General features: G+C 51.9%; 2 protein-coding genes across 2 annotated transcripts; one reads left to right on the top strand and one right to left on the bottom strand.

Annotated features, from left to right (window-relative positions):
- Window positions 1-60: 60 nt before the first annotated feature.
- MAP4K1 (mitogen-activated protein kinase kinase kinase kinase 1) lies at window positions 61-15,724 on the bottom strand. Its single transcript, XM_019751333.3, has 31 exons — window positions 15,521-15,724; window positions 15,302-15,359; window positions 15,095-15,185; window positions 14,304-14,368; window positions 12,796-12,851; window positions 12,659-12,706; window positions 12,451-12,493; window positions 12,284-12,356; window positions 11,677-11,808; window positions 11,200-11,262; window positions 11,036-11,117; window positions 10,440-10,556; window positions 10,127-10,205; window positions 9,585-9,643; window positions 9,459-9,502; window positions 9,336-9,380; window positions 8,444-8,486; window positions 7,892-8,054; window positions 7,730-7,812; window positions 7,259-7,343; window positions 6,339-6,415; window positions 6,185-6,245; window positions 5,286-5,394; window positions 5,145-5,203; window positions 4,854-4,957; window positions 4,141-4,315; window positions 3,799-3,861; window positions 3,516-3,605; window positions 3,361-3,431; window positions 2,655-2,710; window positions 61-233 (listed from the first exon to the last, which is right to left on the bottom strand). Exons 1-31 carry the CDS (start codon window positions 15,617-15,619, stop codon window positions 164-166), a joined length of 2,463 nt encoding a protein of 820 aa, XP_019606892.1. The 5' UTR covers window positions 15,620-15,724; the 3' UTR covers window positions 61-163.
- A 1,078-nt stretch (window positions 15,725-16,802) lies between these two features.
- Window positions 16,803-27,274, top strand: EIF3K (eukaryotic translation initiation factor 3 subunit K). The gene is made up of 8 exons (XM_019751493.3): window positions 16,803-16,959; window positions 17,779-17,877; window positions 20,366-20,486; window positions 22,035-22,109; window positions 24,236-24,302; window positions 24,408-24,485; window positions 25,924-26,049; window positions 27,209-27,274. Exons 1-8 carry the CDS (start codon window positions 16,901-16,903, stop codon window positions 27,238-27,240), a joined length of 657 nt encoding a protein of 218 aa, XP_019607052.1. The 5' UTR covers window positions 16,803-16,900; the 3' UTR covers window positions 27,241-27,274.
- The last annotated feature ends 601 nt before the right edge of the window (window positions 27,275-27,875 follow it).

Raw genomic sequence — 27,875 nt, 5'->3', positions numbered from 1 at the left:
GGGGTGGATGGGCATCCAGGGACTCTGCCCTCCCCCCAACCCCAGAAAAACAAGATGACATCAGAGGCTGAAGGCATGTTTATTGGGAAACAGGTATGTCATGAGCACTGACGTGTGTCCGTTGGGGAGGGTGCAGAGACTGGTTCCTAACACCCCCAGGGACTCATTCCTGGATGTAGAGGTTGCTGGGGGCAGTAGGATCATCTGCTGGGCGTGTCTCCACCACCACAGGCCTGGGAAAGGAAGAGAGAGATTGGTCCATTTGTTCATGTATTCATTCATTTATTCATTCATTCATTCATTCATTCATTCATTCATTCATTCATTCATAAAGGAGGCAATAGAGGCTGTGCCAGCATAATGCTGGGCAAAAGCAGTGAATGAGCAGAGATGGTTCCTGCCCTTGGGGAGCTCAATCTAGAGTGGGAGACCAATTACATGAGTGCAAAGAAGCATGGAGCACACAGCAGGGACACCCTAGCCCAAGGGATTAGGCAACGTGCCCTTAAAGAATGGATGGTAGAGCCTGAAAAAGGCTCAGGAGGGAACTTGGTGAAATGGCAGGGAACACTGTTCTGGGTAGAGAGAACCTTTGCAAGGCCTTGAGGTGGCAGAGAGCCTGGGGCTTGGCTACAGAAGTCATGGTCTTGTGGGATGTAACCAGAAATGGATATTTATCTTGAAGCCACAGGAGGGTTTTAAATGGGGAGAGTGACAAATTCAGATTTGGAACTTAAAAGACCCCTTTGGCATGTCAGAAAGCCACGGGGATTGTTGAAGGGTCTCTCACTGGCTAAACCTGGGAGTATATGTGCCTAAAAATAAATAATAACAGTAATAGATTATAATCTATAGACTAAAATGGAAATCTATGAGACTATGCTGAAAGACATACATATATACATAAGTGGTGGAGAAAGGACAGCTCTTCCCTACAGTAGAATGCCAACTAATAAATATAGAAGGAATGATACAAATAGAAAATCACCATTTAGTAACCATGCCTGAACAATAGATTCAGGCAAAAGTCACCAATAGATGCTAAAACTAGTAGGTGAAAGTCTGATTGAGAAACAAGATATTTACAGTCTCAGAAAATCATCCCAAAAGATATAGTAGTTTTTCTCCTCACAATCTGCAGTTTCACTCTCCAAGGTTTCAGTTACCCGTGGTCAACCACAGTCCAAAGATATTAAATGGAAAATTTCAGAAACAATTCATAACTTTTCAATTGCATGCCATTCTAAGTAGCATGATGAAATCTTGTGCTGTCCTGCTCTGTCCCACCTGGGATGTAAATCACCCCTCTTGGTCCAGCGTTTCCACTCTGTATATGCTACCCTCCCATTAGTCACTTAGTAGCATTCCCCATGATCAGATCAGCTGTCTCAGAATCACAGTACTTGTGTTCATTGAACCCTTATAGGAGCCTAACGCTGCATCACAGTGCCTACATCATTCACCTCACTTCATCCCATCACATAGTCATTCTGTCATCTCACATCATCACAAGAAGGGTGAGTACAGGACAATATATTTTGAGAGACCACATTCATGTAACTTACTATAGTATATTGTTATCATTGTTCTGTCATTATTGGTTATTGTTGTTACTCTCTTACTGTGCCTAATTTATAATTTAAACTTGATCAAAAGTATGTATGTATGTGTAGGAAAAAAACAGCATATATAGGATTTGATATGCTCTGTGGTTTCAGGACTGGGGGTCTTGAAACATATTCCCTGCAGATAAGGGGGGACTACTGTACTTATTAATACAAAGGAAAACAGAGTAACTTTCTAGTGGAGAAACCTGGCTGACTGCACCTTAACCAAATGATCAAAGGTAACATCACCAGTGGTAAGACAAACGGATATGTGCCTCCTGATTGAATGCGCTGTGAAGGACACACCATCACTTCGGTGTTACTCTCGCCCAAAATGCTTAACCTGGAAACCTCAGACCCAATTCAGGGACATTCTGTAAAACAACTTTCCTACACTCTTCAAGAGTGTCAGGTCATGAAAAACAAAGTCTGAAGAAGTGTTCCAGGCCAAAGACTAAAAAAACATGAACCCATCGTCCTGGATTGTATCCTGGGCCAGAAAAAAAAAAGTATTTTTTGGTTATAAAGAGTATCATTGGGACAACTGGTGAGACTTGAATGGGTGCATGGATTAGAAGGTAGTGGTGTCTCGGTGTTATTTTCTTAATATTGACAGCTGCACTGTGGTTTGTCCTTCCTTGATTTAGTAAACATACACTGAAGAATTTAGGGGTAAAAGGACATCATGTCTGCAATTCACACCCACATAGTCAAAAAAAAATTACGTATGTATGAGAAAAATAAAGCAAATGTGGTTAAAAAGAAAGTTAACATCTAGGGAATCTGGGTGAAGGGGATACAGATTTTAAAATTTATTTTTGCAATTTCTCTGTGAGTTTAAAGTTATGTCAAAGTAAAAAGTTAAAATTAAAAATGAAAATAGCCCCTTGGGTGCTGTGTGGGGAACGGACTATAGGGGTGGAAGCAGGGTGAACAGGTAAAAGAATGTCCATGACAAAGATAAGGTGTCTGGGGACAGCGCAGGAGGCCCTCTCCAGAACAGAAGCTCCCCTCCCAGGTCCCCTGTCCCCTTCTCCAAGTCTGTACCTGGGGGAGCCAAGCAGACGGAAGGTGAGCGTGGGGTCTCTCAGCTCCTGCAGTAGCTGGGGGAAAAGATGTGTGTGTCAGCATCTAGAAGACTCCTCCCTCTCCCTTAAACAGAGCAGGGGGAGTTTTCTGAACGTTTATCCTCACGTCCAGAAATAATCATTCTTGTCAACACCACTCACCAAGCAAGTTAGTTAACCTCTCTGTGCCTCATATTACTAACCTATGAAATCATAGCACCTACCTAATAGGTGATCTTGAAGGTAAAATACAATACAAACATGTAAGGGCAGAGTAGGACACATGGTAGTCTATGACCTAAGCACCATTTTTCGTTCTATTTTCCAGATGAGAAAACTAAGGCACAGGAAGATTAAGTCATTTGCCTAAAATCTCTCAGCTGGATTCCAACCCAGGCAGTCTGGTCCATGCTCTTAACCCACATGTCTCTATAGTAATCCCCATTTTATAGTTGGCAGACAGGCTCGGAGAGAAGCAAAGTCCCTTGCACAAGGTCACACTGGCCTGGGATAAACTCTGGACCCAAGAGATCCTGGGGTAGAGAAGGGGACCTGTCTGAACTGAAACTGGGGGAAGCTTCTCCTCCCCGACTTCACACTCTGACTCAGTTCTCCCCGTCCATCTCGTGAATGAGAGGACTGAGGTGGGAGGGGCGGGTTGTGGGCCTTGGGATGGAGGAACATACCTGGTCAGAGCCTGGAGCCCACACCTGCACCCCATGCTTCCAGAAGGCCTGGAGCCGCCCACCGACCATAGCTAGGAGGAAAGCAGTGCCTGTTACTGTTCGGTATCACTTGCGCCTCCACTCTGGACCCCCGGCCCTCCCATCCCTGCACGTACCCACGGCCTCCACGGCTTCAGTCATGGGGATCTCAGGAGTTCGAAGGCCACGGACTGGGGCTCCCTCCGGAGTCACCAGCTTCAGAGATCCTAGAAGGGGGAAGAGAGAGGGCTTACAAAGCGGGGCTTGCAAGGTTACCGAGGGATTGGATAATAAATTCAGTGTGAGAAGCAAAGTAGGACGGGGCAAGGCTTGGAGGGGCTCAGCGTTTCTGGGAGTCACAGGGTCTGGGGGGCGGGGATCCAGGAACAGTGAGGGAAAGACAGGGAGAAGCGTCCTTACCGTCCATCAACACCATCACCTTGTCTTCCTCTACCTGGGTCACCTGTACTGGTCCCTTGTGCTCTGTTTGAGAGAAGGGGCTTCAAGAACCAATTCCGCCCGGTTCCTCCTTCCTCCGCTAAGTACCTTCTCCATTCCCAAGCAAGTAGGCTAAACCCCGCCCATCTTAGAGGCCCCGCCCCGTTGTCGATCTCACCAATTTTTCATACCTGCCTTCCTCCCTGCCGCGCCCCAACTTCAGGTTCAACCCCCTTCCCAATTACGCCAGGCGAAGCACCGCCCAGCCACCTAGACCAACCTATTCCAGCAGCCGCGCCCCCAGCGAGACCCTGCCCCACTCACGCGTGCTCGTCTCGCCCAGCCAGCAGGAGAGCGCGCCGAAGCGCACAGTGTGGAAGAGCACCGATTTCGCTGGCCGCCCGGGGCTCACGCCGATGCACACCGCGGGCAGCTCGGAGCCTGGCCCGGTCAGCAGCGCGAACACAGGCAGAGGCGTGGGTAGCGGGAACAGCACTTGCTGCGGAGCACACAGGGAGGGGCGCGCTCAGAGGCTTGGGGCGGGGCCTGAGAGCGTGGCCTTGGAAGAGTGGGCATGGGGCTTCCCAAGTATTTTCTGGGCTCTCAGTCTTGGGAGGTGCCATCTAGAAATTTCAGGGGTTGAAGCCTCAGAGGGTGGTGCCGCCTTAGAAAGGGACCGGTGTGGCCTCAGAGTGGGCTTGGCTCCCGTTTGGGGACGTGCTCCCTGGTGACTGATAGGCAGGACCCCTCCGGGGGGCGTGGCCTCAAAAGTAGCAAAGTCTCGTTAGAGACTCAAAAGACCCGAGTGAGTTCTCTTTAGATACGGATGTGGGGGTTTGAGGTGGGGCATAGGGCCTGAAGAATAGTTAGGCCAGGGGTGAGGGGCGGAGCTCAAGCATTGGGAAGACCTCAGAAGGTGGAGCGTCTAGCGCCGACAGCAAGTGGGAAGAACCTTGAGGGAGATTGGGGCGGGGCCTCGAGTGAAAGAGGGGTTTCTTGGAGCTCTCCACCGAAGCCAGCCTAAGCAGGCTCCCTACCCGGACCAGCAGGAACTTGTTCATGGGCTGGTACCACTGAAGCAGAACCACAGAGGTCTCCAACGCCCCGCACAGGAATGGGCCCCCGGAGCTCGCGCCCTCCGCTGTGGGGATGGATAAGGATCCGTTAGAGTCAATCCTCTCTTCCCTTTCTCGCTCCCCAGAAGGTCACACATCTTTCCCCGGGCTCAGGACGCCCGGCCTTAACTCTGCAACCCTCTCGGGTGGATGCAGCCCAAGCCCCGCCCCTGGCTCAGCCCCTCTCTGCCCACCCAGGGGGTTCTCTCTCACCCACACAGCACGCCCGGCAGCCTTTTGTGTCCTGGATCTTGATGGAGACCATGTTCTTCCTACAGAAGAAGGTAGGCGTGAATGGAAGGTAGGCAGAAAGGGGGGATTACAAGGGTTTGTGGTACCATTGGGGGCTGGTACCTTGCCAGTAGCCGGTGGGGACTTATGTGAGCGATGGGGCTTCCTGCTCTGGTCTCCTTCCGTTCCAGCAGGCCCAGAATGCTATGAGAATACAGGTGGGGGGTCTTTCCTGCAGTGTGTGTATATGTAGAGGGAAGCAGGCAGTTATAGAACACTGGACACTCCCACGTTTCCCCCTTAGCTTCACTCAGCCCTATCGCTTGGTCTGAAATTTTCAAGTCTCAAGAACTTTTCATTTATTCATGTTTCACTTATATATTTTAAACACCCACTGTAGGTCAGGCACTCTGCTTGGCTCTGGTGAACAGTGGTGAGTAAAATAAATACATTCCCTACCCTTTGGTATTTGTAGCCACATGAGAAAGTACAGGCATTTAACCAGTCAGATGAAGTTACACACATTACAAAATTTAAGAAGAAACCTATCTAGAAATTATTTTAAAGTTTGTCATCACAGATGTAATATTAACTAGCTCATGAATCCCATTTGGCTTGGCGTTTTCCCATACATTAGAAATTCTTTTACACAAAATGTTTATAAAACAATGATACAAAATTTTAATCTATAACTTGCTCACTCTCTTATTAAAGTGTGGGATAAGTACTAATTGTCCTCTGAACATCAAAGAAATTTAAAGACTAACTGATTGTGGAAATTCCCTCAAAACTGACTTGAGAGGTGGGGACTATTGTGAGCCCCATTTTATAGATGGGAAAACTGAGGCTCAGGGAGCAGAAGTCTCTTGCCCCAAGTTCCACAGTGAAACAGTGGCTGTGATTTGAACCATGGGCTCTGCGAAGGGATCCTAAGTTTTTTTCCAGCTGTGCCCATCTAACTCCCAGCCTCCTGACGCCTTAACTTCTGGCCCCCACCTCTCCCACCCACCCCACAGCCAGACCTGAGAGAGACATGAGGACATTGTTGATGGAGTACATCCAGGTAGTCCGGCTAGAAAACAGCTGCAGAGAGTGGGGGAGATGGTTCCTGTAAGACCCCAGCAATCCCCAACTCCAGCCCCCCATCCTCAGCGCACCCTGGGTGCTGTCCCTCACCATCTCCAGGGTGGCCTCCTGATCATTCCGGTTCAAGATGAAAATGCCTTCCTCTGCCCCCAGAATCAGATGCTGGTCTGGGGAGGGGGCAGACATGAGTACGCTGGGACCTGCTTCATCTTGCGGGACCTCCTAGACCCCAGCTGTCTGACCTCAAACTTCTCTAACTCTCACCCCCACCTCAATACTCCCAGCCTCTGTTTCCCCAAATCTGAATCAAAACCCTGACCTAGTCCCTTAGCTGGTCTCATTCTCACCTACCTGTGACTTCCTACCTTCTGGTGGTTCTTCTATCTTTGACCTGCAAATCCAGACCCTCTGTCCCCTGAGTGCTGACCCAAACATTACACATGTGTCCTCAAATAGCCCTCTAAGTTCTATTCCTCTTTCTCCCTCCCCAGTTCTGGTCCCTGGAGGCTAATCCTGTCTCAACAATGACCTTCAAATTCAGACCCCCACTAAATACAGCTTTTTCTGTCCAGTGTGACCCTCCCCAAACTCTAGTCTGTTTAACATTTACCCCTCACTGATCTTGTCTCCACATCTTTGATCCCCAGACTCCATCCTTTTCTGCTGCATTCTAATCCCTAAAATTCCTGACCCCCAAACGCTGACTCCAGCCTCTCTACTGTTAATCTACAACTGAGGTTAACACAGTTCAACTGTCCCCATCTTGTACCCCAAACTCTGACCTTTCTGCTATATCTGATACTCTAATTTTCCTAGTTTTCACTCTCAAACTCCTCTTCCCTCTACCCACCTTTGACCCCTAAACCCCAACTGTAACTCCAGGCTCTGCCCCTGCCTCAGCTCTGCCATTCCCCACCCTGTAATGACCCTCCCCAGTCCCTGCCTTTGCGCCTTCCATTAAGATCCCTCCCCATCTCCCCACGCTCTCCGTGACCCTCCTGAATGCCCACCCTTGGTAGAGGGGTGCGTCCAGGCAGCTGTGCTGTGGATCCGGAGGGGGCAGCCGTTGAACAACTTTACAAGAAGGGCACATCCCTAGGCAGGCCATGGAGAGCAGAGCAGGAGAGCCAGCAAAAGGGAGGAAGAAACAGAAACGTGCAATGGTTAAGACTCTGGAGCAAGAGTGCCAGGGTTCAAATCCTGCCTGTGCCTCCTCAAAGGTTTATGACCTTGGCAAGCTACATATCCCTCTCTGCCTCAGTTTCCCCCTCTGTGAAATGGGAGATAATACCTATCTCTGATATATACCTCTATCTGTGAAGGTGTTCACCACATAGGCATGAGAGCAGTATCTGGCAGGAAGGAACTGCTCCACAAATGTCACCTGTTATCATTAATAGTTTTCCCACTGCCACCCCCACCCCTACTGGGCGTCCACAGCCCCATCCAGAGGTGTGAGTTCTCAGCATAGCTGGCTTCACCTTTCTCTTCATCTTTTCCGTCTTGGGGGGCAACAGTGGGGGCTGGTCAGGCTCCCGGGGGGGTGGGTTCCAGAGTGAGGGTTCTGAAACAGGGTGGGGGGAAATCAGCCCCAAGGACCCCCCCCACCTCTGCCCACCTCCCACCCCAGCCTGCCCCATTACCTGAATGGGCAGTTAGATGAGGGCTTCGGGTGACTGGGGGAGGCCCAAGATGAGGGGTGCGTGGAGGAGGGCCACTCGCACACCGGACCAGCACGCCAGGGCTCAACTGCCCATCCTCCCCAGTCCCCCCGGGACCGTCGTCTGATGGAGAACGGAACTTGGGCTTTGGAGACAGAGAAGGGTGGATAGTACATTAGATGATACCAGAGAGAGGGCACCCTGCCATCCCAACACTGCCTGCGTCAGAACTGACATTTGGTCGCCCCACAATGTCCTACCATGGTTCCAGCCTTCCCCTCTAATCACCCCAACATCAACATACTCCAGCAGTTAAAGGGTTGGATCTGGGCGCACCAGCTACTGACCAGTGTCCATCAAGCTAAATATTTTGAATTGGACCCCTAGGTTCAGCGAGGCCGCTTCTGATCCCAACGTGCTCTCATCCCATCTCCCAGACTTCAAGGGACCCGGTGTCCCAGACTCCAGCCTTAAAGCGCCCAGCACTCCAGCACCCTGAACCCCCCGCCCTCCAGCTCTGGTTCAGGGCATTACCTTGGGGGGCAGCGGAGGAGGTGTGTCCTCTGCAAGGGTAGGGCTAAAAGAGAAAGATGGATAAGCAGGTGGGGGTGTGGGAACAAGAACAGGGTAGTTCAGGGCTGGAGGTCTGAGCTCAGAAGGGTCAGGGGTGACTTGGTCTAGGCTGGAGCTGAGGCCTAAAGGACAAATAATCATGATGACAATAGTACCAGCAGCTTTTAGAGATCAAGTGCTGAGAAGGCATCAAGTCTAAATTTTCATGGCCACCTAGTAACACAGATCATATGAGCTCCTAGGGGTTAGGTTCTCATGTGAGCCCATTACAGATACAATGTGGGCCCTGAAGCCTCGGGGCTGACTGACGGGGTTGAGGATGGGGTCTAAGGTCAAAGGTCGGGTATGGGGGAAATTCCCAGGGGCCAATGTTCAATCTGAGGTTGTGTGAGAAGATGAGGAAAGATGAAGGCCTGTGGTTGAGGTCTGGGGTTTGGAGCAACATCTGGGAGGAGCTGGGGGCTGAGATGTGGCGGAGGGTCCAGGGCTGAGCTGGATAGATGGGGAAAGAGCTCAGGCTGGAGGACATTCTGGAAGGAACTGGGGTTGAGGCTAGGTGGGAGCTGAAGTTGGGAGTCAGGTCAAAGGTCATATGAGATGGAAGGAAGGTGGGGGGCTGGAATTGGGGTGGGCTTGGAAGTCAGGGGTCTGAGGTGAAGAAAAGTAAAGGGTTGAGGTTGGGTGGGGTTAGGGAACAGGGTTTGGGGAGGAAGGAGGGGTGAGATTGGGTCATGGGATGGGTGGTGGAAGGAAAGTAAAGGCTGAAGTTGGGGTCAAGATGGAAGCAAGGTGAGGGTTGTAGGAAGGCGGGGTTGGGTGAGGAGCTGAAGCGCTGAGGCCCGGCCACGCTTACATGTCCACGTCGTCGTAGTCATCGTCAGACTCTGATAAGTTCCTCCTGAGGTGTGACAGGCATGAGGTCAGGCGGTTCCCACTTATCCCAACACCCTCCCCTCCCAGCCTAAGGGTCCCTGACCTAGGACTGCTGCTCCTGAAGTCTCCAGGGGGCTGTAGGTGAGCCTGTGGGATAGTAAAGCGTAAGCAGTGGCCTAGAAGAAGGGGAGGGCATCTGGGGAGAGCGGGGGTGGGGGTGGCATCTCACACTGTCAGTTGCGGGTCTGGTCTCTATTCCTCTGAGCTTCCTGAATTCCATGTGCCGTCCTGGAAGGGGGTGGGGTGGAGAGGTAACACAGTGAACTGGGGAGATGGACTGAGAAATACAAAGTAAAACTGGGGGCTTTGGAGTCGGGCCCGTAGGATTGGAGCTGTCCCTGAAGGAGAGGGATCTTGATTTACAGAGGTCTCAGGGTTTGGGATCAGGGAAGTGGGGGCTCAAAGTAGTGATAGAGTGTTCATTTTCAGGTTCCATTTGGGTATCAGGCGTCTGCCATGTATCTGAGGTCTCTTTGGGGGTAAGAGCAGTGACAAGAAGTTTCACAGGGTCTATTTGCAGGTCAGAAAGGTGGGGTCTCTACAGTCACCTTGTAGGTCAGGGTGATGAGGTTCTCTGAGGTATCTTGTGGGTCAGATGGTAATGGGGGTCTCTGAAGGTCTGTTTGGAAGTGATGAGTGATGCGGGGGTGAAGAGGGTCTCTTGGATCTATTATAGGGCCAGGTGTCCCCAAGCTTGAGGACTCTACTCACGACGGCAGTCTGCATCTGGAATCCCCAGAGAGCTGGAGCCGTGGGTGGATCTGATCCTCCGAGGGATGGCAGGGGGTGGCTGGGCAGAGCGACAGCTGCCTCAGGCCATGGCCTCCAGCAGTCCCACCACCCTGCGGGCCCAGCCTGGAGCCCTGGGCTCTCCCATAACCTCTGTGCCCCCAGCCCTGTGCCAAGTCCCCCATCCTCCTTCCCCTATTTCCTTCCAAGAGAGGCAGCAGGAAGACGCTCCAGCAGGGGCACAGCTTGAGCAGGCCAGGAAGTTCCAGGGCTTTTGTCAGCCAGGACCCCTCACCTCAGGCTCCTCATCTTCAATCTCGCCAACAGGGGCCCCCTTCCCTGGGTTCCTCAGCTTGTCAAGAAGATCTAGGATCAGGCCTCTATTTAGCCCTGGCTGGGACACCAGTTGATGCTGGGTGAGGAGAGGAGGGTGTCATCAGACAGAGGGCTGGGGTGGAGGGAGAGGTTGGGACAGGGGCTTGAGAACCTGGCTAGGGGAACCAAGGGAGAAGGCAGGGAACTCTGGGGAATTGTGACTGGGGAATGCTGAGGAGTTTGAAGGGATTAAAGAATTTAGTGATCCTGGTAGGGGGGCTTGGAGGATTCCAGAGGTGTCTTAGAGCGGACTGGGCTTCCTGAAATTCCAGAGGACACCAGGAATGGGTCTTGAGGCCCTTGGGAATTTGTGAGTGTTAACAACTCAGGGTATCTTGGGAAAGGGTCTGGGATACAAATTGGAGGGTCTTGGTGGGGGCGCTGGGGAATTCTCAGGGACCAGGGACTTTGAAAGGGCCATGGGGTTCTATGGAACTAAACCATCAATGCTCTAGGGAGTCATGTGGCCCTGGGGAATTCTGGGGTGAGAATCGCGAGGGCTTCGGGGAGGTTTACACTGAGCATCTTGGTGGCTCCAGGTCGTTTCTTGGGGCTCTTGGTGAGGGTGACTTTGACAAAGTTGTGGAAGGCAGCCGACCTTAGGAGGAAGAAGGGACCAGAGACTGTGCCATCAGACAATCAACCCTGGCTCTACCCTCCCTTGAATCACCTTCTCCTACCATTTGCCTTTCTCCTTTAGCCGAGGGGGCTGGTAGCCACTCTTGGTCATGAGGAAGAGAACTCTAGAAGAGTAAGGAGAGAATATGGGGTTCAAATTCCCAATGAGGGCCTGAGGGGCCTCCAGTAGCACTGAGGTCAGCAAAGAGCAAGTGAGGGACAGAATGAGAATAAGGCGCAGCTTTTAGGATGCACTGGGCTGCCACTTCTAGGGGACACCTCTTATCACACTATAGAGCTATGGCAGTCCAGAGGGAGGCTCAAAATGGGGATCGCTGAGTTGGGGGTTCCTGGTGTGGAGGGCTGAAGAAAATGCTTTCTGGGTTGAGGGGATCCTTGGGGGGTGTCAGACTGGGCTTGGAGAAAGGGGGGGTTCTCCCATAGGAGGGTCTTGATGTAGGGAGGCAGGCTGGGGGTGTATTCAGTGTCAGGGCTGGGCAGGGTCTCTGGGCTCTGGGGGACCTGCCACACTTGCCTACCTGAGAGGGTGCACATCAAAGAGTGGTGGCTGTAGCTCAGCTAGTTCGATGGCTGTGATGCCCAGGGACCAGATGTCACACAGTTCGTTGTATCCCCCTTTCAGGGCCACGGCCGCCACTTCTGGAGCCATCCTGGGGGCAGAGACTCTCAGAGAGCCAGGGGTGACACAAGGAGGAGGGGGAGGGGAGGCTCCTTGGTGTGGGGATTGGAGGGAGGAGAGAGACAAAGTAAGAAGGAGAATAGGTGGGGGGAGGGGAGATGAGGCATAGAGAGAGGCAGATGCAGAAAGAAACATAAAGATGGAGAGGAAGAGACAGAGAGAGATAGAAACACAGAGACAGAGAGAGCTGCACACTGAGACAGAAATCGACAGATAGGGAGGGACAGACCAGGATACAAATCAACACAAACACTTAGAGAAACAGGTGGAAAGGGGCCCAGAGAGACCTAAGTAAATGGAAAATTCAAGAGAGAGACAAAGAGAAGACAGAATGTTAACAGAGCAAGGCAGAATCAGGGAGAAGGAGCCAGAAGATTTCCAGAGATCAAGGTAGAAAAGCCCCTACTCCCCACTGCACCCCTAGCTGCCCGCTGGGTACCCCTCACCAGTAGGGTGTCCCAATGAAAGAGAGGCGTCGAGCCAGCGTTGCCCCGATCTGAGCTGAGATACCAAAGTCAGCTGGAGGCAGAGAGAAAAGACATAGTGACCTGGGGTCCCCTGTCCCCTCAGGCCCCCAGCCAGGCCCCCTCTGCAAACTCCCCCCCACACTCACCCAGTCTGACCTCCCCAGAGTCATTGATGAGGATGTTGGCTCCCTGGGGATGAGGGAGCATTAGCGGCTGGCAGAGACCACCATTCCCAGCCCAACACTGCCTCTTGGTTCCCGCCCCACAGCTCAACACCACCCTACACCTTCCAAATAACACTCCCATCTCCTGGGCCCCCCACCCACCACGGCCACCTTTCTGCCCCTAGACCACCTTGATGTCCCGGTGTATCTTCTTCTGTGAGTGGAGATAGGCCAGTCCCTGAGGAGAAGGGTGGGCATGGGGGCTGTAAGAGGCTGGGGACTGGAGCAGGGCCCCGCCCCACCCAGGCCCACCAGGCCTCCACTCACCTGGAGCACTTCTCGGCAGACATAGCTAATCTGGAGCTCGGACAGGGGGCCTGTCACTGCAAAGGTCACCCCAGGGCAGTGTTGGCTGGGAACCAGGAAACCTGGCCCTGGGAGCCCTGGGTCCCCGCCCACACCAGCAGAGAGGGTGCCACATGCAGAGGGGCATACAGGAAGGGACAAGTACGTGGGGGAGATGGAGGGGTGATCAACGAAAGAAAGAATCAGCAGGGAACCAGAGGCCAGAGGGAGACAGAAATTCATTCAGCAGACATTTACTCTGTATTTACTGTGTGCCACACACTGTGGTAGGCACTGGATGAGAGCAACAGATCCCTGCCCTCCTGGAGAGAGCATTCCAGTGGGAGAAGCCAACAGTAAACCAGAAAAAGTAAAATATGCAGTACAGGAGATGCTCATACTAAAAAACAAAGAGGACCACAGGAAACATACATGGGAAGGCGATGACATGTTACACAGCCTGGTCAGTGAAGGCTACTCTGTGTACAGAGTAAGTGATAGGATGAAGATGTGAGCAGTTCCACCCAGAGGAGGAACAAGATCTGGTGCAGAGGCTGGGAGGTGGGAGGGTGTCTGGTGGGCTTGGAAAGCAGCAAAGTGGGTGGACGCGGGGCAGGAGATGAGGTCGTTCAGCTTGGGATGCGGTGGTGGTCAGACTCGGGTCATGATGAGGGCTTTTTTTAGAGGGAAATGGAAGCCATGGGAGGGCTCTACATGGGGTGATGGGACTCTGCAAAATGAGAAAAGGCAGGGGTACACAGACAGACAGACAGAAGCAGGACCAGATCCAAACTGAGACAGAGAAAGAGATGGTAAGAGACCAAAAAGTGGGAAGACAGACATTTCAAAAGAGATACAGAGGGTGGAGAGGGAATGACAGAGAGAGGTGGTCGGAAAACAGGTCTGACTGTCTGGCTGTGTGAGTTACTTCCTCTCTGTGGGCCTCAGTTTCCCCCTGAGGACTTCTTAAAGAAAATCATTCCTTTTCTGACATTTGAAGTGTTGGTCTGGAGGGACATAGGGTGATAGTCAAAGACAGAGGTAGGCATCAGAAATTGAGAGGTGATCAGAAGCCCACTCCACCTCCACTGTCAAATTCCACAAGAGCGTGAAAAGGTAGGCCAAGAGAGAGGATCGGATATTCATTCACTCATTCAATGAAAATGTGGGCACCTACTATAGCCAAAAAATGCAGAAATACTCAAACACAGGAGTAGACGGTGAGAAAATGCAGACATAGAGGAAGATGGGGTGGACAGAGGGGATGGTTGCATGCAGAAAGATTGGGCTGGACTGTCAGGTCCTAGAGGGCAGGGACCAGGGTCCACTCGGTCCCACAGTATTCCCAACCAGACCCAGGCCCAGAGGAGGGGCTCACTGTGTGAAATACAGACCAGAAAAAACGGTCTTAGGCAATACAAACACAGAGAGACAGGAGAGGTGGATTGGAGGGGCGGGAGCTGCCTGGATCCCCTTTCCCGTCCTCTCACCTTGGTAGATGTCCTGAAGAGAACCAGCCCCACAGAATTCCATGCAGATCCAGAGCTTCTGCAACCTACAAAAGTGCAAGAGTAGTAATAACAATAATAGTAATAAATTATTATTGATAGGACAGCCCCTGGCTCACTGTCTTGTTCTGAACTTTAATGTAACAGCTGTTATCTCTCTATCTCCCCTTGCCAGAGTGGGATGATCCCACTTCCATTTTATAGATGGGAAGTTGAGGCTCAGGGGAAATGTATGTTCAGGATCAACTGGGCTTGAACCCAGGTCTTTGGGCTCCTAACCCAGGGCACCCTCCACTTTCCCATGATAACCTCGGAAACAGGGCAGAGATCTCACAACTTGCGGAGGTCCAGAGGGACACAGAGGCCCAAGGTGCCAGGTCTGGGGGACAGAGGTCATTATTGGGGCATCTGGGATATTAAATTGAGGGTCAAGGAATTTAGGGGTTCATATTGAAAGAGCAGAGAGGGAAACGGGGATCCGAAGGGCAGGATGATGAAAGATCAGTTTTAGGAAACTAAGTTTCAGATTTGGTTACTATAAAGAGATCAATTTTGGGGACCCATGATCAGAAATGGGAGTTCTGAATTGAGGGTTAGATTAGGGGGTGTTCTGTTCAGAAAAGTGGGAGTTTGGACTGGGGATCAAGTTAGGGATGCCCCAGTAAAAATGGGGGTCCAGGATTGGAGATCGGGTCAGGGAGTACTCTGGTCAGGAATGGGAGTGCTGGGGTAGGGGCTGGGCTGGGTCCTAGGGCAGGTGTGAGGCACATCACCAGAGATAACTCCCGTGGTAGGCCACGATGTTGGCATGCCGGCAAGTTTTCAAGATGAGGATTTCCTTCTGAAGTGTGGAAACGTCGTCGTCTGTGAGGAGGGGCAGGAGAGAAAAGGCCACTGCAGGGTGGGAGTATGGGGACAATCCCAGTGTCCCAGGAGGTGGGGGTGGGGGTGGGGAAGGAGCTCCTGGGTTCTCTCCTCACCAGGCTCCATCTTCACCATCTTCAGTGCCACCAGGTCCCCTTTCACCTTGTCTCGAGCCTTGTAAAGGGGAAGTTGGCAGTCAGACAGGCTCCATTCCCCTGAATTCCTCCTCAGCATCCTTGAGCCAACGCCAAGGACTGGGACCCTCTCACATCCCCTTCCCTTCTTGGGCCTCACCCCAAAGGTCACTAGTTGGAGGGTGATAGGAGGGTCCTCACCTTGAAGACTTCCCCATAGGTGCCGCCACCCAGCCGCTGCAGCAGGTCATAGTGGTCCCGGGGATCCCTATTAAAGATGTCCGGGTCCACGAGGTCCATTCCTGGGGGCTGGAGCTGGGCCTGCGCCCAGGGGCCAGCAGGGCCTCAGGGCTCAAGTGCTGGCACCTCCCTCCCTCCCCACACGCCCTGCACCCGCCTTGCCTCCACCGGCTGTGGCCTCCCCCTTCCCCACTCTCGCTTCCTGCCCCAGCCCGGCTGCACAGCCGGCTCCACCCCCTGTCCCCTGGGTCCTGAGAGCCTTGAGGGGCAGCTTGCCTTGGGACCCAGGGGACCCCCCTCCACCTTCAGGGCCTGGGGCTGAATGTAAACCAGATGCAAACTATCTTAAGTGTGAGCTGGTGGGTGCCTCAGCATCCCCTCCCCCGTTCTGGGCGGTGGCTGAAAACCACAGATGAACCTCTGCTGAGTGCTGGAGGGTTTGGCCACAACCTAGAGATGGCAGGTTTGCACAGGGATAACCATGCAATGTACGTTACTGTGAACCTGTGGCACATACATGCACTTAGTGATAACACCGTGCGGTGCACAGACTAGTCGACATGCCCATGCCTGGATACCTGTGTACACACGTGTTATGTACATGCCTGTGCATTCACGCCTGCAGTGTGCAGAATCTGTACCCACATAACATGACAGCATACATGGGGCGCTTGCCTGGAATCTATGGGGACTGGGCGCAATCCTGCGGGGTCCAAGAGCCCTTTACCCCCGCCCTTGCCGGGCAGAGCACAACAGCTTTGCGGGCCTCTACCCCTGGAGTTAGGGTGGAGCGTGAGGACCAGTCTCTGGACTTGAACCTGCGGAGCTCAGAATGCTGCCTCAGGGGTTCAGGCCTGGGGGAAAGGGGCCTTCGGAGAGCACCTGCCTTGGGACTTGGCCACGGCTCAAAGGGAGCGCTACTACGTGCATTCCAACTCAGTTTCGTGAATTCACTGCCGCGCGAAACGCGATGTGCGCGCACGCGGTCAGAGACCCATCTCCTTCCCGGAGAGCGCGAACCCAAGTCCGGGAGAGCAGGGAGCACAGCCGGGGAAAAACCGAGCCCCGCCTCCTCGCCCTGAGAAGGCGCCGGCGCACTAAACTTTTTTTCACGCTCTTGGTCCAGCTCGGGTGGAGCGTATGCGCACGCGCCAGTTGCGCCGGTTGGGAAGAAGTCACGTGGTAGCTGCCGCAAAAGCCTTCCCTTTCACCGCCCCTGGGGCTGGAGAGAAAACTGTGACGTAGTTTCCGTTTCCGCTGCCTCTTCCTTTTCCGGTCCTCGAGGAAGGTACATCGGCAGGGACTTCGGCTCCAGCCCGGGTGTGGGAAGCGACAACAGTCATGGCGATGTTTGAGCAGATGAGAGCGAACGTGGGCAAGTTGCTCAAGGGTATCGACAGGTCTGAGCCCGGTCGGAGGGAGCGCTTCTGGCCAACGGGGTGGAAGAATGTCTGGAGCCAGCAAGGGGTAGTCAGAATGCTGGGCTTGCTCTCGGGTGGGATTTCTCCATCATCCTGGAGGTGATGTGTAAGGAAACAGCATTGCAAAGACTTAGAGCCAAGAGATAGCCTTGCCTACCACTCAGCCTCCCTCTTTAATTGCCTTAAGGCCTCTCAGCTCCTCAGTTTCCTCTTTGTCTGCTCCTCAGCCTCTCACTGTGCCTCTTCATCTCTTCCTTCTTTCCCCCTCGTGTCATTCATCCAACATATGTTCACTAAAATCTACTGTCAATGCTGGGCAATGCTGGGGATCAGAGGTGACCAAGACAGCTGTAGGCCGTGCTTTCATGGAGTTCTCAGTTCAGAGTCCAGACAAACTGACAATAGACAGTGATAGTTGGGAGCAGTCAGGGCTGTGACGGGGGAAGCTAGGAAGGAGAGGATGGGGCTAGACGTGGGTGGGGGCCAGGGGAGAGGAGGAAGGGGTGGGTGGTAAAGATGTCCAGGGGGCCAGCTAAACGGGCTGCAGTGACTGATTGGAGTCTGGGAGGCACCCTAGGCGTCAGACCCAGGGCTGTGATGGAGTTCAGAGCTTAGGCTCAGGTCTGGGATGTGGATACATTTTATTAGAGTTTATAGAGCTGATTCAAGGCCAGTGCCATATTTAAAACGAAGTGGGGGAGGAGCAGGTTACTCTGCCCCTATGTCCCCCCCCCCCAATAAAGTGACTGGCTTCATCTCCTGTCTCCTCTCCACTCACCCATCTTGACTCTCCTCTAGGTACAATCCTGAGAATCTGGCCACCCTGGAACGCTATGTGGAGACACAGGCCAAGGAGAATGCCTATGATCTGGAAGCCAACCTGGCTGTTCTGAAGCTGTGAGTGTTTGCCTCCAACCCCACCCCCACGCCAGGGGCTAGCAGGGTATGACTCCCAACAGCAGGTGGGGCGGGAGTTGGGGATAGCTTGCAGGATGTAGCTTCTGTTGGTGTGCAAGACTAGGAAGTCAGGGAAGGTAGGGCAGGAGGAGGGATGGTTTTTAAAAAAGTTATTAATTACAAATCACATACAGGCTAGTACATAAAACACACACAGTCGGCTCGCCATGTCCGTGGGTTTAATTGACTGAAGATTGAAACTATTTCGCCAAAAATGTGATGTTATTGCTAATATGTACTATGTATGAGGTATGATCAAACAGTACGGTGAATTTTTGAATAAAAAGAAATTATTATAGTAAAAGACACAATGCCATTAATCCCCCTCAAAGTACTCCCCCTTCCTTCAAACACACCCCATCGTTCTTGCCACTTTCTGAAGCAGTTCTGGAAGTCCTCTTTCATGAGTGTCTTTAGTTGCACTGTCACGGCTGCCTCGATGTCCTGAATCATTTTGACTTTGGGGAAGAGCCAGAAGTTACATGGGGACAGATCCAGTTAGTAAGGTGGATGAGGACACAGCGTAATGTTTTTATCTGACAGAAATTGCCATACCAGAAGTGATGTGTGACACGGAGCGTTGTCATCGTAGAGGATGATATATGACACACTTTAAAACACACCTTCTTTCAATCATAGCTCATGCCTGACTGACTGCACCGAACAAGTTGAAACTTGTCACACACTGTTACTAAGGTTTGACTCGCCGCTTCCCATATTGAAGATCCCTGCCTTTCCATTGGGTGGCACTCGGCAGCAGTATTCACTGTATTTTGTGATCACAACGGCAAGGCTTCGTGTCACACGTTGCTGCTGGTGTGGCATTTTCTGTCAAAAACATTACGGTGTCCTCATCCACCTTATTCACTGGACCTGGCACCATGTGACTTCTGACTCTTCCCCAAAGTCAAAATGACCATGAAAAGTAAACTTTTTGAATTGATTCAGGACATCGAGGCAGCCAGACAGCGCAACTTAAAAACACTCACAAAAGAGGACTTCCAGAACTGCTTCAGAAAGTGGCAAGAACGATGTGGTAAGTGTGTTTGAAGGAAGGGGGAGTACTTTGAGGGGGATTAATGGCAATGTGTCTTGAATAATTTTCTTTTCATTTAAATAGTCATCGAATTTTTTGATCGCACCTTGTTGTTTGACCTACGATGTTTACACTTGTATTGAACACATACAGGTGTTTTTTTTGTCATTATTCCCTAAACAATATAGTATAACTATTACTTACAAAGCATTTACATTGTATTGGGTATTGTAAGTAGTCCAGAGATGGTTTAAAGTGTGTGGGAGGATGTGTGAAGCTTATATGTAAATATTATGCCATTTTATATAAAGGACGTGAGTGTGGATTTTGGTAGGCACAGGGGCTCCTGGAACCAATTCCCATGGATACTGAGGGATTGTGTATAGTTTAACAAGTAATTATAAATGAATAACCCATGTGATCACCATCCGTACTGCAAAACTGAGTGTTGCCCCAGGCCCTTTGCTGCATAGGTTTTGTGCTGCCGCCCCCACCACTTACACTCTCATGGCCTGGCCTTGCCTGAGTTTACCACACATATATGCATCCCCATCAGCGTAGCTCAGGTTTGCCTGCTTTGATACAAGTGTAGTCCTACAGCACCAACTCTCCTGCTTCTGGCATCTTCCCCTCAGCTCTGCATCTGTGAGATCCACCCATTTTCCATGTGGCAACAGTGTGCTTGTCATTGCTGTATAGTGTTCCACTGTGTGACTGTCCTAACTATCGGTTCTGTTGATGGATGTTTGGGTTCTTCGCTCTCAGGACTTAATTCGCACACTACTCGCTGTGTAATTTGCACAGATTCCTAGCCTCTGTTTTGATCTCTGTAAAATGGCGATGACAACGCTTGTATTTGTGGGGTTGTGTAGAATGTTACTGATAAAACTGCTGCGTAGTGAGTGCTCACCACGTAGCTGCTGTGCTCTAAGCTTTGTATATATTAACTCACATAGATGCTGTATTGGGAAGGTAGGTGTCATTGTTACTGTCCCTTTTTGCAAGGGAGGAAGCTGACATACAGAGAATTTAAAATAAGTAGTTCACGGTCACTCAGGTCAGGAAGTTTAAACCCAGGCAATCTGGCTCCAGAGTCTTAACCACTACTCTAGGCTGCTACTTGTATACTCATTTGTTTGTGAATCACTTAACAGTGTCTGCCTCACCGGGTGGTTGTAAGGACTAACTGTCCCTGTGTACAGAGCAGGAAAATAGGGTCGGATCAGGGAGGTTAAGGTCACTTAACCAGAGTGCTCTACTTGGGATTGGAGCCCAGGCATGTCCAGCTCCCAGGGTCTGGGCCAAAGCAGTGCACGTAGCCTGCCTGGCACCTGCCGAGGCTCTGGGACGTGGAGATGCCACTCCTGCTATGTGTCTTGTTTCCCTTCTCAGGTACCAGTTCAACCCAGCGTTCTTTCAGACCACAGTTACCGCCCAGATCCTGCTAAAGGCCCTCACCAACCTGCCCCACACCGACTTCACACTGTGCAAGTGCATGATCGACCAGGCACATGTATCCTTCCGGCTCCATGGCCTGGGTGTATAGGGGGACGGGGCAGAGGAGGTGAACTCCTAGGGAAGGCATCTGCGCGTTCAGCCACAAACACTGAGTACCTACCTGCTCTTGGCGTGGCCTGCTGCTGGGTGGAGCTGGCGTCCTGTGGTACCTGAAACAGCCCCACCCTTACAGAGTTCATAATCCAGTGGGGGAGACAGGTCCCTTGTCACTGACAGCCTGGAGTCAGGGCTTGGAGGTACGGGGGCCAGAGGGGGCCCCTGCCTGGATGTTAGGGAACACTTCCTGGAGGAGGGGCCATCTGAAAAATGAGCTGTTAAGTGAAACGCTAGAGAAGGGTGATCCAGGCAGAAAGAACAATATGTAGGGAGGCCTGGAGGAAAAGAAAAGCTCAGTGCTCTTTTAGGGGCCACAGAAGTTCAGCATAAGCCGTGTCACAGATTTCAAAGTGGAATTTGATCAGACTCAGGGCACTGGGGAGCCAGAGAAGGCTTTAAAGCTGCAGAGTCATGGAGGTACTTAGGCTTTAGGAAGCTTCCTATGAGGGTTCCTAGCTGAGTAAAAACCAGGCAAGCGGCAGGCGGGGCTGGGGGCTGGGGGCTGGGCACCAGGCAGGAACCATGAAGAGATGGATTGTCAGTTAAACTTCATTATATGTAGCTTCAGTGCCTATGTGACACAGTGCTGGCCTTTAATGAAAAAAATCAGTGAATTGATTCCCACCCCGCTTCCCTGTCCCAACTGCTTTTTTTTTTTTTTTTTTTTTTGTGGCTGACCAGAAAGTAGCAAAATCCTCCGCAGCTTAACACTTGGCTAGGTGAGCCTCCAGCCTTTTTTTAATCACTTGAGAAACTTGGCAGAGTCCTCTATGCTGGGCCCTATGCTTGTAGAGCTCACAGTCCCAAGGGTGTCACACATACCTGCCCATTAGTGGCTAAGCTGAGAAACGGCCGCTTACTCACTGAGCCTGCTCTGCCAGGTGTTTCCATGCGAGTGCCTGCCTTCTGAAAGATTGTCCCCCTTTCCCAGGGCTCTCTTCTGGTGGCTTAAAAAAAAAAAAAAAAAAAAAATAGGCATATGATACGCTGTTAAAAGTACAAAGGCGTGTACAGTGAAAAAAACAAGGCTTCCTCCTTCTCATATCCCAGAGCCACCCTGCTCCCCTCCCAGGAGGCAGCAGTTGTTTACAACTCTTGGGGACCTTTCCACAGATATCCTATAGACACATAGGTACAGCTGTGTGTGTTTATATACACACATGTCCCCCACCCAAATGGTAGGCTGTTATGCATGTTGTTTTGTGTCTTGCTTTTTTCATATTACAGTGTGTCTTGTCACATTCTCCATATCAGTTCTATATGAGTTGGCTCAATCTCTGTGGGTGGGCCATTATTGATCTAATTGTCCCCATCATTGGATTGTTAGGTTGTCTGTCACCTTTTGCCGTTACAACTCATGCTGCAGGGAATAGAAAGAGGTGAAAGGGGAGGTCTGGTCTAGGACTCTGCTTCCACAGCCATCTGCCCTTAGCGCTTCCTCCTCCAGCAAGAAGAACGACCAATCCGACAGATTTTGTACCTCGGAGACCTGCTGGAGACCTGCCACTTCCAGGCCTTCTGGGTAACTTCCCTTGGGTCCCTGGGCAGGGTGGGTGACTGAGCCACATGGAGCAGACTGCTGAATGTCAGGACTGAACACATTGATTGGCTGCCTGGCTAGGGGACCGGCTGTCCCCGTTTGCCTAGGTCTTTGCCATTGGTGGCGATGGGTCCTGCGCTCAGCACTTTGCGAATGTGAGCTCATGGAATCGTCATCCTCACACACAGCCAGGACTCGTAGGTCATCTGCCCACAGGGCTCAGGCTGACACACGCTTCCTTCCAGCAAAATCCTCCATCGCCTGAACACTTCCCTTTTCTTGCTCTAACTGGAGCCTGGTCCTCCACTTCTGCAGCTTCCCAAGTGAGAGCCACTGCCTCAGACTTGTCTTCAGCAGTAACTGTCCCTTCCTCTGGCTGTGAATGTCAAATGTTTCCACCCTCTGACCACTTCCTCCTAGCTTCCCAGTGCACACTGTGAGGTCTGCAGCCTGACATTCCTCTGTTCTGCTTCCTCCTTTAGCATAAGTTGCGTGTCCCCCCACTACACACACACACACACACACACACACAGCCTGTATCTGAGAAGATCAGTGAAGCTGGAGGAAAGACCATCCACAGCTCATGACAACCATGGTCCTCAGCCCCTCCTGGCTTCCCTCTCTTGTTTATTCTACCCCCTCTCTCGGGCCAGCTTTTCACACCTTCTTCCCTGCCCCCTTCCTTCTCACCTCAGCTTATGATCTGGCTTCTTGTTTTGTGGGAAAATAGAACAGCCAAAGCAGAACTCGCACATGTCCCTGCTTCAGCCCCGACACCCATCACAGCTGACCGAGCACTTCTCTGTTCTAGTGGATGCGTGGTTCCTCCTCCCATCTCAGGCACCCCTTCTCTGCTGCACTGACCCCTTCCCTCACACCCACTCAGTGGTGTCACAACAGCTTTTCTCCCTATTGCCTTGTAACAGCAAATGTGGTCTTCCTGGATTATTTCTGTCACCACAGAATATGTCTACCCTGGAGTTCGTTCTAGCCTAAAAAGGAGAGCTCTCCCTGACTTCCACATTCCCACCACCTCTGCCTCCTGCCTCTTTTCTCTGCTCCCCTTTACAGCCACGCTCCTGGTCAGGGGACCCACTGCCCCCGTTTGTCCAGGTCTTGCCTGGTTTTAAAACTGGAAGTATCACGTGCCAGGAAACCCCTCAGTCTCAGGCAAGTCGGGACTGCGGGTCACCTTGCTCCTGGACAGGCGGCCTGTACTCACTCCCCCCTGCTCCCTTGAAGTCCCTCCACTCGGGTTTTTGTGACCCACCCTCTGCCCCGCCTTCCCCCGGTGCCCAACACAAACACTCCATGAAACTGCTCTTGTTGACATCAGAGTGACTTCCCCGTTGCTAGATCCAGTGGGCTGCTCTTGGGCCCCATCTTCTCTGTCCTGCCAGCCCCTCTGACAGGCGGTCGCCCACTCCTCCCCCAGACCCTCCATCACTGGCTTCCAGGACTCCTCTCCTGGCTTTCCTCCCACCTCAGTGGCTGCTCCTTCTCATTGTCTTGGTGGCGTCTTCACCTCCCTCACTAATGTTGGAGGGAGCCCTTGCTGAGAAGATGACATTTGAGCAGAAACCTGAAGGAGGTGAGGGTGCTAGCCGTGGGCGAGGAGAGTTCCAGACACAAGCAGCCAGCGCAAAGGCCCTGAGGTGGGCGGCTGCCTGGTGTGATGGTGGAACAACGAGGAGGCCCCTGTGCTGGAGGGAGGGGGTGAGTGGGAGGAGGTGAGGGCACAGAGGTAACGGAGGGATCCTGTGGGGCCTCTTGGGCCATGGTAGGACATGGCAGGCCTTTTCTCTGGGTGAGACAGGAGCAAAGGGGATGGTTGAGTGCGGTTAACTAATCTGTATCTGTCCCCTCTCTTGGGACTGGGACCTGCCTTCCAGATTCAAACCCCAGCTCTTTTCTGGGGCCCATCATGTAGCTGTTCTGAGCCTTGGTTTCTTCATCTCTAAAATGGGCATGAAAACATAACTGACATCGTAGGGTAGCACACAGAAGAATAGCTGGTATGTGGGATGAATGTTCAAGCGTTAGCTTCTGTTAATATCAGCATTCTTGATATTATTAACATATTGTCGACACTGTCATTCCTTTCACAGCAAGCCCTGGATGAAAACATGGACCTCTTGGAAGGTATAACTGGCTTTGAAGATTCTGTCCGGAAATGTAAGTCCGTCTGTGAGCCTGGGCTCTCCAGTGGGGGAGGGGTAGAGAATGGCAGTAGGGTCCTGGGAAGCGGCTCTTCACCACCTTTGTCCCTCATCTCCGCAGTCATCTGCCATGTCGTGGGCATCACTTATCAGCACATTGATCGCTGGCTGCTGGCCGAGATGCTCGGGGACCTGACGGGTAAGACTCTCTGGGTACCCAGTGCCAGTCTCGGAGGTTGGGGGTGGTTAGGGCAGTGGGTGAACCCTCACTGTTCACCTGGTCCCAGCCGAGGGAGGAAACAAGGAATCAGTATAAGACATGTCCTTCCTTGGGGGCGATCTATGACATTCATTCACTTATTCTGTATAAACTACTGAGTGCCTACTCTGTGCCAGATAACTGTTCTAGGCCCTGGGGACACGGCACTGCGCAGAACAGAATGGCTCAGATTTGTTCCATGAGGTAGCATCACAGATGACAGATTAAGACGATGTACTGGTCCAGTGGCCATCCATGCAAAGCGGCTTGTAGAGCTGGGCAGGGAATGAGGCGGGCAGCCTGAGGGCAGAGCAAACGTGAGGATCCTCAGGCAGGAGACAGCCTGTCCCCTGTCGCGTTCACCCAGAGGCTGGAGCAGGATGTGTGGGCTGGGGGGAGGGTGGTGGATCTCCAGATACAGCAAAGCTGCTGGGGACTTGCTTTTGAGTGACTGGAGCCATGGAAGGGTTCTGAGCAGGGAGGGGCGTGATCAGAGCTATGGTTTTACAAGAGCCCTCCAAAAAGAAAAAAAAATGTCTATTTGCTCATTTTTGCAAAAACAAAACACAGAAAGGAATATTTTTAAAAATGGAAGGAAAGTGGAGCAGAGGTGGGGGGCGATGAGAACAGGAAGGTGGGTTGGGGGTGAGATTTCTCTGCACACCTTAGATAGTTTTGCCTTTTGATCCAGATAGTTTTTTGGGCGTGTTTTTGTTTTTTTGTTTGTTTAGTGGAAGCTAACTTTTGGACACTTTGTGTCAGGCACTATACTAAGTGTTTTACCTCAGATATTTTACATTGTGGAACCCTTAGAATTGAATATGAAAAAAAGCAGATGACTTTGTATCAGATATAGTTACACAGAAAAGAATTCTTTCAAGTAACAGTACACCCTCTGGCCCTACGTCCTTGGTGGCATATTTTCTAAGGGCAAAAAAGAACTGCAAAGAAATTCTCAAACCTGTCATAGGCTTATTGTTGGTGGTAATGAGGACATCATGATTTTGAAACCATTTCATGGAGGTTGTGGGAGAAAGCAGATAAGTAAATACACTGCTGCTATTAGGAACCCAGATTTGTACTGGGAGAGAAAAGGGGCAGATAGAATAAAAGAAGCCAAGAGAAAAGCCGACTGTGACGGTAAGGATGAGAAAGCCAAAGGGCTCCTCCTGGTGGCCGTTTGGAGAATGAACTGTAGAAGTGCAGGGCTGTCACAGGGAGCCCCACAATCTGGCTGCTGCTACTGTCCAGACAGAAGATAACTGCTGGCTTCTGAAGCAGCTGGGCACAGAGGGTGCCCTGGCCTTTGGCTTCCCGGCTCCCTGGTACTGTGGGATCAGGGTGACTGAAGTCCCTGTGCTACCTGTGTCTCCTGTAGACAGCCAGCTAAAGGTGTGGATGAGCAAGTACGGCTGGAGCGCTGATGAGTCGGGCCAGATCTTCATCTGTAGCCAGGAAGAGAGCATTAAGCCCAAGAACATCGTGGAGAAGATCGACTTTGACAGTGAGTGGTGGCCCAAGGCCTTAGGCTGTGGGGCAAAGGGGGTGCTGTTCCACAGAGACCAGGGCTGGGGCCCCCCAGGACCATGGTAGATATGTTCGGGTTCAGGGCTAGGAAATTTGCATCTGCCAGACTCCACCGACCTCTCCTGTCACAGGGCTGCCGCCAGGGAGGAATAGTAGGGGTGCTGGATGTCTTCCCCTGGAACTTCCACACCCTGTGTCCTGCCGTGCAGTGCTCAGTTAGACTTCCTGGGGTCTGAGGGGGCCTTGTGGGGTGTCCCCACACCCTTAGCAGTCCCAGGAGCTCCGTCCCATTGTCTCCTTTATCCTTGGGGTCCCTAAGCCTCAGCCCTGCCATCTGCTAAAATGCAGAAGAACGCCAGAAAGTGCGCGCTATGCAGTTGGGTTAGCTTGTTGGTGATCCGGCTTCTCTGCTTCGTAGCTGTGTGACTTGGGGCAAGTGGTTTTACTGCTCTGTGCCTCCGTTTTCTCATCTAAAAAGTGGGGCGGACAGCACCAGTAATTATGACAAACAGTAGTAGTTCTTTACATTTAAGTCATTTGGTCCTCACATCACCCTGCAAGGTAGGTGCCATTAAAGATACTTGTTGGTACAGCACAGCTTCTCAGTACAAACCAGTTCATTGGGTGCTTAATTGAGGAACGAGATTGAGTGGGCAGTCGTCTCCATACTTGGGGACTGTGCGCCTCACTCTAAATGAGATGTGCCCATTGTGTTGGGGTTCTGTGTGAGAGTTCACTGGGGCAAAGGGCTCTTCACTGAGGAGATACAAGGCCAGCACTCTTGTGTCTTGCAAATAGTACATGTTTATTATGATAGGAATGAATACCTCTCAACGTAATGCCAGGCATTGTTCTGAGCCTGGCATTTGATCCTAGGATCCTATAGGTTAGATGTTTCATACACATGGGGAAACTGATTTTATCTGGTACGTGGCAGAGCTGATACTTGAACCTAGGCCTTGCTACAGAGTCCAGGCTTTTAACGACTTCTCCAAACTGCCTTTGTGATGGTGACTAGGGCCCAGGAGGGGGCTGTTATCTGCCTCTAAAGAATTGTGGGTGCTGTAGTTGGTGGCTGGAGGTTCATCTCCCATTCTTCCCACAGTGACTCTGGTCCTCCATTCTCTTCTCAACAGGTGTGTCCAGCATCATGGCCTCCTCCCAGTAACTTTGCAGGCGTTTAATAAAGCTTTGTTGACTTAGCCTTGCTGTCTCCTCTTCATTGGCTTCCTGTCTCTGCCCCTCACCCAGCAGAGGGAGCCCAGGAGCACCCTCTGCTGGCCCTAGTGCTGGGGCCCCCCAAGAGCAGGGCTTCCACCTCCTTTCTTCCCTTGGACTTTCTCCCCTGCTGCCCTGCCGGGCCTCAGCTGTGGACCTTCCATTCTCACCTTCTGGACCTTCCATTCTCACCTTCTGGACCTTCCATTCTCACCTTCTGGACCTGTCCCATCACCAGTGCAGGGCAGGCCTTGGTGGTGAGTCAGCAAGGAGGAGGGTGTGATGTACCGGAGCCCAGCCCTGCTTGTGGAAACGTAGCTGAACAGGAGCAGCCTCTGGGTTCCTGGTGAAGGGAGGCACACCTTTGCCCCTGGGCCTCATGGATCAGGCACTAGTGGCCCAGGGCAGTGACTGTAGGGGGAGGGGGCAGGATTCTGGCTGCTTCCACTCCTGGCTGTTGCTCAACCTCTGTTCCTCAGTTTCCTTAGAAGGGGAGAATGGTGTACCTTTGCCAGAGGTGGGAGGATTTCATGAGCTCTTGCCAGTAAAGATCTCTGACCAGGTCCCAGCCTGTTTTTGGCGCTT

The sequence above is a fragment of the Rhinolophus sinicus genome, chromosome 8 (assembly GCF_057876585.1).
Source record: "Rhinolophus sinicus isolate RSI-liver-muscle chromosome 8, RSI-T2T, whole genome shotgun sequence".
Classification (NCBI taxonomy): domain Eukaryota; kingdom Metazoa; phylum Chordata; class Mammalia; order Chiroptera; family Rhinolophidae; genus Rhinolophus; species Rhinolophus sinicus.
This window is presented reverse-complemented; position numbering and strand designations above follow the sequence as displayed.

Coding starts and splice junctions, on each gene's coding strand:
- MAP4K1 (XM_019751333.3), bottom strand. CDS start 15,619: ATGGACCTCGTGGACCCGGACATCTTTAATAGGGATCCCCGGGACCAC. Junction 9,644..10,126: donor TCCAGATGCAGACTGCCGTC/GTGAGTAGAGTC, acceptor ACCCCCTTCCAG/GACGGCACATGGAATTCAGG. Junction 6,416..7,258: donor GACGCACCCCTCTACCAAGG/GTGGGCATTCAG, acceptor CCCCCTCCCCAG/ACCAGCATCTGATTCTGGGG.
- EIF3K (XM_019751493.3), top strand. CDS start 16,901: ATGGCGATGTTTGAGCAGATGAGAGCGAACGTGGGCAAGTTGCTCAAG. Junction 16,960..17,778: donor TTGCTCAAGGGTATCGACAG/GTCTGAGCCCGG, acceptor ACTCTCCTCTAG/GTACAATCCTGAGAATCTGG. Junction 17,878..20,365: donor AACCTGGCTGTTCTGAAGCT/GTGAGTGTTTGC, acceptor TTCCCTTCTCAG/GTACCAGTTCAACCCAGCGT.